This window comes from Macaca mulatta, chromosome 6 (genome assembly GCF_049350105.2).
Source record: "Macaca mulatta isolate MMU2019108-1 chromosome 6, T2T-MMU8v2.0, whole genome shotgun sequence".
In the NCBI taxonomy this organism is placed as follows: Eukaryota; Metazoa; Chordata; class Mammalia; order Primates; family Cercopithecidae; genus Macaca; species Macaca mulatta.
Window position 1 is genome coordinate 149,253,974 of NC_133411.1, and position 14,726 is coordinate 149,268,699.

Below are 14,726 nucleotides of genomic sequence, written 5' to 3' on the forward strand. Positions count from 1 at the left end.
TCCGTCATAAAATAAAATAGGATAGAATAGAATAGAGTAGAGTAGAGTAGAACGGAGTAGAGTAGAGTAGAATAGAGTGGAGGAGAGTAGAATAGAATAGAATAGAGTAGAGTAGAACAGAGTAGAATAGGGTAGAATAGCATAGAGTAGGGTAGAATAGAGTAGAATAGAATAGAGTAGAGTAGAATACAGTAGAGTAGAATAGAATAGAATAGAATAGAATAGAATAGAGTAGAGTAGAGTAGAGTAGAGTAGAATAGAATAGAATAGAATAGAATAGAATAGAATAGAATAGAATAGAATAGAATAAAGTAAAAGTAAAGTAAAATAAAATAAAATATTAGCTGGGTGTGGTAGTGCATGCCTATAATCCCAGCTACTTGAGAAGCTGAGGCACAAGAATCACTTGAACCTGGGAGGCGGAGGTTGCAGTGAGCTGAGACCGCTGCACTGTACTCCAGCCTGGGTGATAAAGTGAGACTCCGTCTAGCTGGGTGGGGCTAAGAATTGGCTGGGTGTGGTGGCTCACACCTGTAATCCTAGCACTTTGGGAAACCAAGGCAGGTGGATTACTTGAGGTTGGGAGTTTGAGACCAGCCTGGCCAATATGGCAAAACCCCATCTCTACTAAAAATATATATTAAAAAAAAAAAAAAAAAAAAAGGCCAGGTGTGGTGGTGCATGCCTGTAATCCCAGCTACTCTTGAGGCTGAGGCAGGAGAATTGCTTGAACCCAGGAATTGGAGGTTGCAGTCAGCCGAGATTGCTCCATTGCATTCCAGCCTGGGTGTCACAGCAAGACTTTGTCTCAAAAACAACAACAAAATTGTGGTAATATACCCGTGTATGTGTGTGTATATCAAAGTATAAGTGAAATATTTCTTCCCTAACTTCACATTTCTCTGAGTTAAATGCAGCTCCCTAGATTTTGCACAAAAAAGTGCATTCTAAATTTTTAAAATTTTATTTTTCTTCTTAATTTGTTAAACACAATAATAACAATAAAGATTTTTAAAAACAAAAAATCTACCAACTATCTAAAGTTTGGTTTTAAGGTAATAACTGGGGTGGTTTTGGAAAATAGTTGTTTGTTACAAAGGCATTACATACTCATTGTAAACAAATTCAAACAATATATGCAGAAATAAAATGATATATTTCTAGTAAAAAACTGAAATAATTTCATTTTTCCCCCACTTGGCAGTGTACCATGCACAATCAGCCTTCTGATTTTCTTCGTTCTTTTATTTATTTACTTACTTATGTATTTATTTATTTAGTTTTTGAGATGGAGTCTTGCTCTATCGCCAGGCTGGAGTACAGTGGCATGATTTTGGCTCACTGCATCCTCCGCCTCCTGGGTTCAAGCTATTCCCCCCTGCCTGAGCCTCCCGAGTAGTTGGGACTACAGGCGTGAGCCACCACAGCCAACTAAATTTTTGTATTTTAGTAGAGACGAGGTTTCACCATGTTGGTCGGGATGGTCTCAATCTCCTGACCTCATGATCTGCCTGCCTCAGCCTCTCAAAGTGCTGGGATTACAGGCATGAGCCACTCTGCCTGGCCTCTTCATTCTTTTTAACAAGTATATTGTAGGTCATGTTATAACTGTATCGCAGCTAACTTAACCACTTACTTATTGATGGACAAGTAAGGTTTGCTGGCTTGTTTGTATTGAGACGGAGTCCCACTCTTTTGTCCATGCTGGAGTGCAGTGGCATGATCTTGCGCACTGCAACCTCCATTTCCCACCTTCAAGTGATTCTCATGCCTCAGTCTCCCTAGTAGCTGGGACTACAGGTGTGCACCACCACCCCTGGCTAATTTTTTTTTTTTTTTTTTTGAGACAGAGTCTCGCTTTGTCACCGAGGTTAGAGTGCAGTGGTGTGATCTCGGCTCACTGCAACCTTTGCTCCAAGGTTCAAGTGATTCTCCTGCCTCAGCCTCCCAAGTAGCTGGGATTACAGGCATCTGCCACCATGCCTGGCTAATTTTTGTATGTTTTAGTATAGATGAAGTTTTGCCACGTTGGTCAGGCTGGTCTCAAACTCCTGACCTCAAGTGATCCACCCGCCTTGGCCTCCCAAAGTGCTAGGATTACAGGTATGAGCCACCCTGTCCTTTTTTTTTTTTTTAGAGATGGGGTTTCACCATGTTGGCCAGGCTGGTCTTGAACTCCTGACCTCAAGTGATCCATCCACCTCAGTCTCCCAAAGTGCTGGGATTATAGGAGTGAGCCACCGTGCCTGGCCCTGACAAGTAAGGTTTTAATGAATGTCCTTGTACACAATTTTTTTTTTTTTTGGGTTAATGTGTGAGGGTTTCTGTGCCACATTTTCCCCAGAGTTGGAAATGGATTTGCTAAATCAAAGGGTAGGTGCACTAAAAAAAAAAAAAAGAAGAAGAAGAAGAAGGACTGGGCACAGTGGTTCATGCCTATAATCCCAGCACTTTGGGAGGCCAAGGTGGATGGATCACTTGAGGTCAGAAGTTCCAGGCCAGACTGGCAAACATGGTGAAACCCGGTCTCTACTAAAAATACAAAAATTAGCCAAGCGTGGTGGCATATTTCTGTAATCCCAGCTACTTGGGAGGCCGAGGCAGGAGAATTGCTTGAACCCAGGAGATGGAGGTTGCAGTGAGTTGAGATCACGCCACTGTACTCCAGCCTGGGCGACAGAGACTCTGTTTCAAAAAAATAAAATGAAGGCACCTCCAAACTTATTTCCCTAAAGATTGTATCAATTACACTACTGCTAATGGTATACAGGGAGTGCAACAGGGAACTTGTGAGAGTAACTGTTGGGCATGAGGATTACCAGGCTCTGAATAGTGGTCAACCAGTGCTTTGAAGGGTTTTTAAGTATTTCTGAGCCCTTCAGTCACTCTCCAGGAATTCTAATATTCATTTGAAATCCCTGGTATACAGAAAAGTATTGCTGTTTTCTTTGGACTCTCTAGTATGGCTCAATCTTGATTTAAAATGTTGCCAGCTTATGGGTGGAGCCATTGGGACAGTTTAGGGCTTTAACCAAACTCCAGAGGCCACAGACAGGCCTGCCCGTATGTCCTACATAACTCTGTAACAGTGATGCAATTCTTTTCAACTGATGAACCTTTTGTGTTGACTAAATCTCTGCTGGAGAAGTCCAATTTTGGCTGTTTTTCTTTTCTTTTTTTTCCCTTGACACCAGAGGTGTAAATGCCAGGGTCTAAGAAGGGCTTCTAGGTGAAAAGTTTAAGAGTAGAGTCCTGACCAGTATATATCTTAATAGCTTCTGTGAGCTTATATCAGACTCATGTCTGGCCTAGACTTTCTACAAGTGTCCTTTTGGGGCCATAGCCACTTCCTTGGGAAAGAACACCTGGTAGGTGGCACTGTTACCTGCCCTGCAGGTGAACACCATGCTGTATCTCCTGATTTAGGGTGTGGCAAACTGAGTTGAGTTCAAACACTCCACAAGAGTCTCCAAGACTGAACTGACTGGGTCACTTCAGAGTGACCCAGTCCTCACTTATAAGCCCAAATTGCTCTTTGAGTTGGAGTCCTGGATCTGCTCCTTTCTCATTGTGGTAAGCAAGGATGTACTTCAGGTTCTCACAGGAAAAATCAGAGGGTAATGATTGGGTCATGTAAAATCACTTCAGAGATTTTATTGGGAGATACTGATTCTAATATTCACTCCTCAAGTTACTCCTCTATTTTAAAAAAATTGTAAGGCCAGGTGTGGTGGCTCACACCTGTAATCCCAGCACTTTGGGAGGCCGAGGTGGGTGGATCACCCTGGGTCAGGAGTTCGAGACCAGCCTGGCCAACATGGTGAAACCCCATCTCTACTAAAAATACAAAATTAGCTGGGCATGGTGACACACGCCTATAATCCCAGCTACTTGGGAGGCTGAGGCAGGAGAATCGCTTGAACTTGGGAGGTGGAGGTTGCAGTGAGTCGAGATCATGCCATTGGACTCCAGCCTGGGCAAGAAGAGTGAAACTCCGTCTAAAAAAAAAAAAAAATGGTGGGGGGGGATTGTGAAAAACTAAAACAACCCTCAAGGGTTCTTCTGACTCGAAAGTGCTGATTCACTAAATGCCAGGCCACCATAACTTGTAAAATAAGAGGATTCTTGCTGCTAGGGTTGCTATCTAGCTGTTCTCTCATCAGAAAAAGTGCTCAGACCATAAGATTCAAAATTTTCACCAATTCTGGGATCTTCTAAAGTCTGTGGCAGAAAGACATGGTACCAGCCAAGGAGAGCTTCTACAAAAGGTAGGTGTGGCTGCCTAAGTTGCAGTGGTAAGAGGACATGTGAAAAAGGATATTTGGGGTCACTAGCTTCAGGTTTACCAAGTGTGGGATAGAAGAGGCAGGGGATTCACTGTAATGCATAAGGTAGGGTTCTGGATTTCTCCAAGTAACCTATTGATTGTCAGTTCTTTTTTTTTTTTTTTTTTTTTTTTTTTTTTTTGAGACGGAGTCTCGCTCTGTCGCCCAGGCTGGAGTGCAGTGGCCGGATCTCAGCTCACTGCAAGCTTTGCCTCCTGGGTTCATGCCATTCTCCTGCCTCAGCCTCCCGAGTAGCTGGGACTACAGGCACCCGCCACCTCGCCTGGCTAGTTTTTTGTATTTTTTAGTAGAGATGGGGTTTCACCGTGTTAGCCAGGATGGTCTCAATCTCCTGACCTCGTGATCCGCCCACCTCGGCCTCCCAAAGTGCTGGGATTACAGGCTTGAGCCACCGCGCCCGGCCTTGATTGTCAGTTCTTAGAACCCTATTCTTGTCAAAGAGCTTGTACAACTGTAGACCAGAACATCTGGGCTGAACTACACACTTAATGGTATTTATTTCTCAAAGTGACTCTTGGTTTTTCCTTTTTTTTTTAGATGGAGTCTCACTCCATCACCCAGGCTGGAATGCACTGGCGCAATCTCGGCTCACTGCAACCTCTGCCTCCCGGGTTCAAGCGAGTCTCCTGCCTCCCAGGTTCAAGCGATTCTCCTGCCTCAGCCTCCCAAGTAGCTGGAACTATGGGCACCCATCACCATGCCTGGCTAATTTTTGTATTTTTAGTAGAGACGGGTCTTCACCATATTGGCCAGGGTGGTCTAGAACTCCTGACCTTGTGATACGCCCACCTCGGCCTCCCAAAGTGTTGGGATTATAGGTGTAAGCCACTGTGCTGGGGGGCTTTTCCTTTTAATTAGTACTGAAGTGAGAAAGCTCATAGAATTACTGCTAGCACTCATATTTTCAGTACAATCCTTCCAATGGAAGCAATACACAAAAGTACTCACCAAGGACTCACCTGGGGGAAGAGTGGATTAATCTTCATTGTCATCCAATATGACCTTTCTGCAGAGAGATGTTTAACTTTTGCAAAAAGCAAAGCTACAACTTGATGTCTTTTAAAAATGTGGGCCAGGTGTGGTGGCTCACACCTATAATCCCAGCACTTTGGGAGACTGAGGCAGGTGGATCGCTTGAGCCCAGGATTTTGAGAGCAGCCTGGGTAACATGGCAAAAACCCTGTCTCTACAAAAAATACAAAAAAAAAAAACCAAAAAAACCACAACACAACAAAACAAAACTAGCTTGGCATGGTGGTGTGCACCCGTAGTTCCAGCTACTTGGGAGGTTGAGGTGGGAGGATGGCTTGAGCCTGGGAGGTTGAGGCTGTAGTGAGACTGCACCACTGCACTACTCACTAACAGAGCAAGACCCTGTCAAAAAAAAAAAAAGTTTTCAGTTACAGAGTTACAGTAAATCTGTGTTTCTGTCCAGTTGAAAGTTTGGGGGTTTCTGGCTGACTCAGCAATTAATGTTCTACCTTGGCTAAGTTCTTCTCATTGCTCTCTGAAACCAAACACATAAGGTAAATCCATCATGTTTAACTTTGTTGTTGTTTGGATTTTTTTTTTTTTTTTTTTTGAGATGGAGTCTCACTCTGTCACCCAGGCTGCAGTGCAGTGGTGTGATCTCGGGTCTCGGCTCACTGCAATCTCTTGCCTCCCAGGTTCAAGCGATTCTCCTGCCTTAGCCTCCCAAGTAGCTGGGATTATAGCACCCACCACCATGCCTGGCTAAATTTTGTATTATTAGTAGTAGTAGTAGTAGCAGTAGAGGCAGGGTTTCACCATGTTGGCCAGGCTGGTTTTGAACTTCTGACCTCAAGTGATCCACCTGCCTCAGCCTCGCAAAGTGCTGGGATTACAGGTGTGAGCCACTGCGCCTGGCCTAAGACACGTTTAGCTTGGAAGAAACTTTCAAACTCTCTCCCAAAGTGGCTGTACTGTTTTGCATTCTCACCAGAATGAGAATTCTTGCTGCTCTGCCTTCTTGCCAGTAATTGGTATTGCCACTTATTTGAACTTTAGCCATTCTAATAGGTGGAAATAAAAATTTAAAGAAAGGATCATGATGCATAATGCCACATTTATTTTCAGAAAGTTTGTATAGCTCTGGAGTAACTTTTGTTTCTATACTCTTTTGTTTCCCACATTTCATCAGGTGCAAAGGTTATACTGATTTTGTTGTTGTTGTTGTTGAGACAAGGTCTCACTCTGTCACCCAGGCTGGTGAATAGTGGTGTGATCATAGCTCACTGTAGCCTTGATCTCCTGGGCTCAAGCAATCCTCCCACCTCAGTCTCCCAAGTAGTTGGGACTACAGGTACATATCTCCACACTTGGCTACCTTTTATTATTATTATTATTATTATTATTATTTTGTAGTGATAGGGAGTCTTGCTTTGTTGCCCAGGCTGATCTCAAACTCCTGGGCTCAAGTGATCTTCTTGCCTTGGCCTCCCAAAGTGCTGGGATTACAGGCATGAGCAACTGTGCCTGACCTTCATGCTGATTACACTTATTGACAGTTTTTCTCCATTCTGATAGCCACTTCCCTAATCCAGGTGTTCATTATGTCATACCTGGGCAAAAAGCTGCAGCCAGATTGCTTGTTTCCTACACTCCAGTATCTCCTTGTTCTAACCCAATTTACTCAATTCAGCTAAAATGAAAAAATTTTGTACTCTTCCTTTAACAATTTTTATTGTTTATCGAAAACTATGGTGGGTGGCTTATTGAACCAAAGTTATGTATTTATTTTTAGTTTTATAGAGATGGGGGTCTTGTTATTTTGCCCAGGCTGGTCTCAAACTCCTGGGCTCAAGCAATAATCCTATGTTGGCGTCCCAATATGCTGGGATTACAAGTGTGAGCCACTGCTCCTGGCCTGAGAAGGATATCTAAAAACCTAATAACATGGTTTGTGTACGAGAGGAGGTCTAGGTATTTAGTGGGGAAAGTAAAAAGACTCTTTTCCTCATTTTATATTCATTTTATTCTTTTTTCCACATGCCTGTTGTGTCAAATTGTTTTGTTCTTTTTGAAATTTGAACCATGTGAATGTATTAACTATTAGATTTTTTTTTTTTTTTTTTTTTTTGAGACAGAGTCTCACTCTGTTGCCCAGGCTGGAGTGCAGTGGCATGATCTTGGCTAACTGCAATCTCCACCTCCTGGGCTCAAGCAATTCTCCTGCCTCAGCCTCCTGAGTAGCTGGGATTACAGGGGCCCACCACCACACCTGGCTAATTTGTGTAAACTATTAGATTTTTTTAGTGTGAAATTACATGGTCTAAGAAACTAACAATATAGTTGGAGAAACCAGAAGACAAGTTTTAAATGTTTCTGTTATAAGGGAGGAAGATATATTTGATGGTAGTCAGGGATAACTTCACCTAGGGTGCTGATTAGCAGATTTATAAGAAGGATAAAATGGTTGAAGCATGTTTACCTGACTGATGAATTTCCTCTGCTTTTGAGGTTGCCATGGAATTGATGTGATATAGTGGGAAGAGCATGGGTTTTGGGACCAAGCAGAAATAAATTCAAATCCCGGCTTTTCTATACACTGGCCTTATAACCTTGGGCAAGTTATTTAACAATTTTGAAGTTTCAACTTCCTCATCTACAAAATGGGTAAAATCTGAATAGGATCATTATAAAGGTTAAATGACCTCCAAGTGCAACAAATATGTTGGTTTACTTCTTATACAGATGGGCTGAACTGAGATGGATTGGCATATAGGAATTAAATGTCTAGAGAAAATGCAGGATGCATGTGAAAGAACTTCATGTAGCTAAAGTCCCTGTATCTATAATTTAGTTTGTCAATCTCATATTATGGGATTTGAAACCTCTTATTGTCTCAGAAGTTTTAGAAACCCTTGGGCTAGCTGGGCACAGTGGCTCACACCTATAATCTCAGCACTTTGGGAGGCTGAGGCGGGAGGACTGCTTGAGCCCAGAGGTTAGAGGCCAGCAGCCTGAGTAACATAGGGAGACCCCCGTCTCCACAAATAATAATAATAAAAAAAAAAGCCAGGCATGGTGGTCCAATCCTGTGGTCCCAGCTATTTGGGAAGCTAAGGTGGGAGAATCGCTTGAGCCTGAGAGGTCGAGGCTGCAGTGAGCAGGTGATTGTACCACTGCACTTCAGCCCCAGTGACAGGGTGAGACCCTGTCTCAAAAAACAAAATAACAAAATAAAACTCCTTTGGCTATACAGTTTTTATAAGGGTTTTTTTTTTTTTTTTTGTGATAGAGTCTTGCTCTGTTGTCCAGGCTGGAGTGCAGTGTCACAATCTTGGCTCACTGCAAGCTCCACCTCCCAGGTTCACGCCATTCTCCTGCCTCAGCCTCCCGAATAGCTGGGACTACAGGCGCCTGCCACCACGCCCGGCTAATTTTTTTTGTATTTTTAGTAGAGACGGGGTTTCACCATGTTAGCCAGGATGGCCTCGATCTCCTGACCTCACGATCTGCCCACCTCGGCCTCCCAAAGTGCTGGGATTACAGGCTTGAGCCACCGCGCCCGGCCATGTGTTTTTTATCCTTCTTGATCTGGAAGATGGTCAAAACAGAGTGCTTTGAAACACATTATAAGCAGACTCTAAATATTCCCACTGTCTTTTTTTTTCTTTTCTTCTTTATTCCATAGAGACTCAAAATTGCCAGTGCTGACTATATTTCAAGTCATCATGGCAGGGTATTGGGAAAAGTTTTCAATTAGCAATAATCATTCCTTTGGCTATGATACTACCACTAAGCAAATCTCCACTCCATTTTTTTTCCTGAGACAGAGTCTCGCTCTGTCACCCATGCTGGAGTGTAATGGCGTGATCTCAGCTCACTGCAACCTCCACCTCCCGGATTCAAGTGATTCTCCTGCTTCAGCCTTCTGAGTAGCTGGGATTATGGGTGCGCACCACCACGCCCAGCTAATTTTTGTAGTTTTAGTAGAAACGGGGTTTCACCGTGTTGGTCAGGCTGGTCTTGAACTCCTGACCTTATGATCCACCCGCCTTGGCCTCCCAAGTGCTGGAATTACAGGTGTGAGCTATATCGCACCCGGCCTAATTTTTGTATTTTTAGTAGAGACAGGGTTTCACCATGTTGGCCAGGCTGGTCTTGAACTCCTGACCTCAGGTGATCCACCCACCTCAGCCTCCCAAAGTGCTGGGATTACAGGCATGAGCCACCATACCTGGCCTGAATGTGATTTTATTTATTTATCAAATGTATCACTTGATATTGTGATGATTTATCAATGAGTTTTCAAATTTTAAATCCATAGGAATGTAGTATATATGGAACTATTGAATCACATTTTCTTTTTGAGACAAAGTTTCACCCTTGTTGCTCAGGCTGAAGTGCCGTGGTGTGATCTTGGCTAACTGCAACCTCTGCCTCCCAGGTGCAAGCAATTGTCCTGCCTCAGCCTCCTGAGTAGCTGGGATTATAGGTGCCCACCACCACGCCTGGCTAATTTTTTGTATTTTTAGTAGAGACAGGGTTTCATCATGTTGGCCAGGCTGCTCTTGAACTCCTGACCTCAGGTGATCCACCCGCCTTGGCCTCCCAAAGTGCTGGGATTATAGGCATGAGCCACCATGCCCAGCCGTTAAATCACATTTAATAGAGACTCTATAGAGCAGTCACCAAAATATAGGAGACTGGGAGTTCCTAATTCCCATACTGACTGTCAAACTACTGACAGGTATCTCAAGTAAAGGTCCTGGTGAAACAAAGATTATTGCTGAATCACATTTCTTTAGCTATACTCGGGGTTAGTCGGTAGGCACTGAGTAAAGAGAGTGTTTTCTTCTCTCTCAGATAAATTGAGAAAAATGTATATATATCCATATTTCCTTTCCCTGTGTCCTTGAGAGTCACTGCATTTGTTTAAAGAATTTAATGAGTTTGTTCAGGGAGTTGCCTCAGAAATTATTTTTGTATCAGTAGTAAGCATGACAAGTAGTTCCTTTGTAATGCTGTACCAGTCAATACCTGTTTTTGCCTAAGGATGTATCCATACCAATTCTGGATAATCCAGCTTTGAAGTGGGTTGGGCAGTGCTAGGTTTCTTTTGTTGGTGTTATTAGTTTGGGTTGTGACTTAGTCACACATGCCTTGAAAACTTAACAGCACTGAGGGTATAGGCTAATTAAATTCCACAAATGCTAACTAAAGCCAGTGTACATAGCATTTACATTAAAATAGTTCTGTAGAATAGGTACAAGACTTTTTATTTATTTTCTACAACTTATTATCTAGAAAGAACATTTAACTAACATGTTCTGCTCATAGAAAACACTATCCTTTACATGTGAAATGTCAAAATGAGCAATTACCAAGCCAAAGAAATGTTTATAATCTTCAAAATGTTTTTTAAATAAATGTTTGGCAGAATCAACTTTTAAAGTCATAAAAAAATCATTATATTCTTATAAAAATTTCAGATCCCAGTTTAAGGATGATGAAACATTAAATCTTGCACAGTTGAGATATATAAAGGCCTTTGTTAAAGTTGTAAGAGAGGAGAAAATGACTTTTTTTTTTTTTTTTTTGGAGACTGAGTCTTGCTCTGTGGCCAGGCTGGAGTGCAGTGGTGCGATCTCGGCTCACTGCAACCTCCGCCTCCGGGGTTCAAGCGATTGTCGTGCCTCAGACACCGGAGTAGCTGGGATTACAGGCACGCACCACCACACTTAGCTAATTTTTGTATTTGTAGTAGAGACGGGGTTTCACCATGTTGGCCACGATGATCTCCATCTCCTGACCTCGTGATCCGCTCACCTCTGCCTCCCAAAGTGCTAGGATTACAGGCATGAGCCAATGCGCCCGGCCATTTTTTTTTCAGCCAAATTCTGTTATCCTATGGACATTCTCGGGATCAAAGGATATTTTCCATACAAACCACCAGACTCCTTTTTTGGTGATCTCTGATTAAAGGATTAGATAGAAACAGATTTTTTTTTTTTTTTTTTTTTTTTTTTGGAGACAGGGCACCACTCTATCGCTCAGGCTGGAGTTCAGTGGCAGGATCTCGGCTCACTGCAACCTCCATCTTCCAGGCTCAGGGGATTCCCTCCCGCCTCAGCCTCCTGAGTAGTTAGGATTACAGGCGTGCACCACCATGCTGGTCTAATTATTATTATTATTATTGGTCTAATTATTATTATTATTTATTTATTTTTTTAGACGATGTCTTGCTCTGTCGCCCAACCTGGAGTGCAGTGGCACGATCTTGGCTCACTGCAACCTTCGCCTCCTGGGTTCAAGCGATTCTCCTGCCTCAGCCTCCCCGGTAGCTGGGATTGCAGGCACACACCACCACATCCGGCTAATTTTTGTATTTTTAGTATAGACGGGGTTTCACCATGTTGGTCAGGCTGGTCTCAAACTCCTGACCTCAAATGATCCGCCCACCTAGGCCCCCCAAAGTGCTGGGATTACAGGCGTGAGTCACCGCGCCCAGCCTAATTTTTGTATTTTTTGTAGAGACGGGGTTTCACCATGTTGCCTAGGCAGGTCTCGAACTCCTGGGCTCAAATGATCTGCCCGCCTCAGCATCCCATAGTGTTGGGATTACAGGCGTAAGCCACGGCGCCCGCTATAGAATCTGAGCATTTTTAAACCCCCCTCTTTATTGACAAGATAAAGACAGAGATAGAGAGATGGATACAGGGAGGAAGAGACATCCTTAGAGGAGGGAAGACCAGCACAGCTAGCCTTGTTTTGCACCACACAGATCTGATTATAACTGGAATTAGTTGCGCTGGTAGGACCCAGGGGCGAGCAGAGAGTTCCTGAAGGAAGAGGAGATAATAACTAGCAAAAATGAGTATTTCCTGTAAGTTTGGGACTTTGCTAAGCGCTACGTTATCACCTAATTTATTCGTAACAACCACCCAATGAGGAAGGTACTAATATTACTCCCATTTCACAGAGGAGCGAGTTGAAAGTCACAAAAATGAAACAGCAAAAGCGCCGAAGTCAGGCAGCAAGTAAGTGGCAGCACCAGAACTCGAAACTGCCCCGGAGCACGCACTCTTCACCACCCCGTTCCACCGTGAGGTCGGATTCCGCGCGCGGGTCGCGGCATTCCCACCTTCCTACGTGGGACAGTTCCCGGTACTGAGGCATGGCGCTGTCCAGCCCTCAGGCCCGCCGCCGTCCGCAAACAGGAGAACGCGGCCCCGCTGGGCGATCCCGCCCGAAGGCTGTAGAACTGCGGCGCGCGGCCAGGTCCTGGCACGCGGGCGGGTCGAGTCTCCTCTAGGCGGCCATCCCAAGGAGCTACCCGGGTGTCCCTCAGACCCGCGCGCTGGGCTCAACTCGGAAAGGCGGGAGGCGCGAAGCAGGATCGGCCTTGCCCCTCGACTGTCCCCTCACCGTTCCCTGTCCCCTATTCCCTCCCAAATAGCCCGCGGCAAATAAGTTACGCATCTTCACCTGTCCCAGAGGTGGTGACCGCTCTTAGTGACTGACGCTGCGCTCCTCCAACCAGGCAATGGCAAGAAGGTGGAGCCTCCCTAAGACTGATGGCTTCCTTTCTCCAATCCCAATGCAGCTGTTCTCCGGCCGTAGTCTCGGCGCCCAGCAGAGAGCGACAGGTGGGAGCTGCGTTACTTCGGCGCCTCTTGCATCCTTGACGTACAAGTTTCACCAAGTGCAGGGTGAAGTCTACTCCAGATTTGGCCAATTCTTGCGGGTCATCACTTCAGCAGTCATTTTATTCAGAAGTGGAAATTTCCCGGCCCTTTCCCGTCACCTCAGATGAGGGCGGGATGAATGGTACTCTCACAGGCCAATTGTACCACGCGACGTCCCGCGACAAAGTGACCGACACTTTATGGCGCCAATGAGTTCTCCCATTGTTTGGGGTCACTATGACTGACCACAAGGCCAACTAATCCACTTTAAGGTCGTGATGCGATAGTCAGACGGGTTGGCCAATAGACATAGAAAGAGACCGGAAGTCAGCTCGTGAAGGGTGGGAGGCGGGTGTTCGCAACCGCCCAGGCCTGCGCGGGTCAACGCAGCTTGGCGGCTGCGAGCCAGCAAGCGGCGCGTGACGAAGAGCCTGAGCGACGGGTCACTTTGGCCAATGATCTGCAGCCGCCAGGGTATTGCAGCCAGTGGCGAGTCTCGGGGGCGGGAGGCAGCAGGTTAGGCAGTGAGAAGTTAGTGGCGCTGCTGGGACGGGGGAAAGGAGACGCTTCTTCCTCTTGCTGCTCCTCTCGTTCCCGGGATCAGCGGCGGCGGTGGCCGCAAGTGGGTCGGCACTGTCTCCGGCTCCGCGTGCGAACAATGCTGACTGATGGCGGAGGCGGCGGCACCTCCTTTGAGGAGGACCTGGACTCTGTGGCTCCGCGATCCGCCCCAGCTGGGGCCTCGGAGCCGCCTCCGCCGGGAGGGGTCGGTCTGGGGATCCGCACCGTGAGGCTCTTTGGGGAGGCCGGGCCAGCGCCGGGAGTCGGCGGCGGCGGCGCCAGCGGTGCCGGCGGAGGGGACGCTGCGCTGGATTTCAAATTGGCGGCTGCCGTGCTGAGGACCGGGGGTGGAGGTGGTGCCTCTGGCAGTGACGAGGACGAAGTGTCCGAGGTAAGGCTCCGGGACCCTCGCCTCCCACACAGTGTGAGGCGTGAATTCTCTTTGGGTCGGCTCTGGGCCGGCGCCATCCTCCCGCTTCCCTGACGGAGTCCTGTGACAGCGGTCAGCTCCATGGCGGCGGTGGCTGCGGTGAGGGCCTAGTGAGCCCTCAGTTTACTCTTCAGCTCGAGCGGGACAGGTTCCCGTCACCATCCGTAGACCCACAATAGGGAGTCCTTTGGTCTCTGAGCTTCGCGCGGGAAGAGGGACTCCTCAGGCTGCCTCCCGCCCACCCTGCTTTGGAGTTGGGGGGGGCGGGGTCTTGCCAGAGTCCCTGCCCTTGGTACTGAGAGAGACAAACAGAGACAGAGACAGAGCTGGTGCAAAGATCGTTTCTCTTCTTTGCCTCTCCTCAGTTGAGGGATACGTTTATTTGCCTTCTGCCTTGTGTGTGTCTTACCTGTGTGCTTAAAGAGGGTTCTTATTTTCCCTCTTCAGTTTGAGACAGATTTGAGTGTTAGGGATCTCTCGGCTTTTACCCTGAAAAATCACGTGACTCCTCCTTCTGGGACCTTTTGTGAAGTTAGACAGGAAAAGGAAGTTCCAAGGCATCCCTGAGCTTCGGAATAGCTGGGTAGCTGAACTCGGAGGTTTTAGGCTTGGAGAAGGTGAGGCAACCTATGGAAACCTCTTCTTTTTTTTTGAGATGGAGTTTCGCTCTTGTTGTCCACGCTGGAGTACAATGGCGCGATCTCAGCTCACTGCATCCTCCGCCTCCCCGGTTCA

General features: G+C 46.0%; 1 protein-coding gene, 1 long non-coding RNA gene and 1 pseudogene across 12 annotated transcripts in view; 1 reads left to right on the forward strand and 2 right to left on the reverse strand.

Moving 5' to 3' along the window:
- The window catches only part of LOC106998966 (uncharacterized), a 34,014-nt gene extending 20,922 nt beyond the window's left edge, over positions 1-13,092 (reverse strand). The window contains exons 1-2 of the long non-coding RNA XR_013394889.1: positions 12,801-13,092; positions 5,306-5,720 (exon numbers count right to left, since the gene is read on the reverse strand). This is a non-coding gene — a long non-coding RNA (uncharacterized LOC106998966). The remainder of the gene's footprint in view (positions 1-5,305; positions 5,721-12,800) is intronic.
- On the reverse strand, positions 8,996-9,119 carry LOC114679219 (U4 spliceosomal RNA; annotated as a pseudogene).
- A 431-nt stretch (positions 13,093-13,523) lies between the features above and the next one.
- ANKHD1 (ankyrin repeat and KH domain containing 1) overlaps positions 13,524-14,726 on the forward strand; it is a 130,095-nt gene continuing 128,892 nt past the window's right edge. For all 11 annotated transcript variants that reach the window (XR_013394881.1, XM_077937106.1, XM_077937107.1 and 8 more), the window contains exon 1: positions 13,524-13,952. Coding sequence is in view for 10 of the 11 variants with exons in the window: in XM_077937106.1 (XP_077793232.1) it covers positions 13,659-13,952 (294 nt within the window). In the remaining variant the exon portion in view is untranslated. The remainder of the gene's footprint in view (positions 13,953-14,726) is intronic.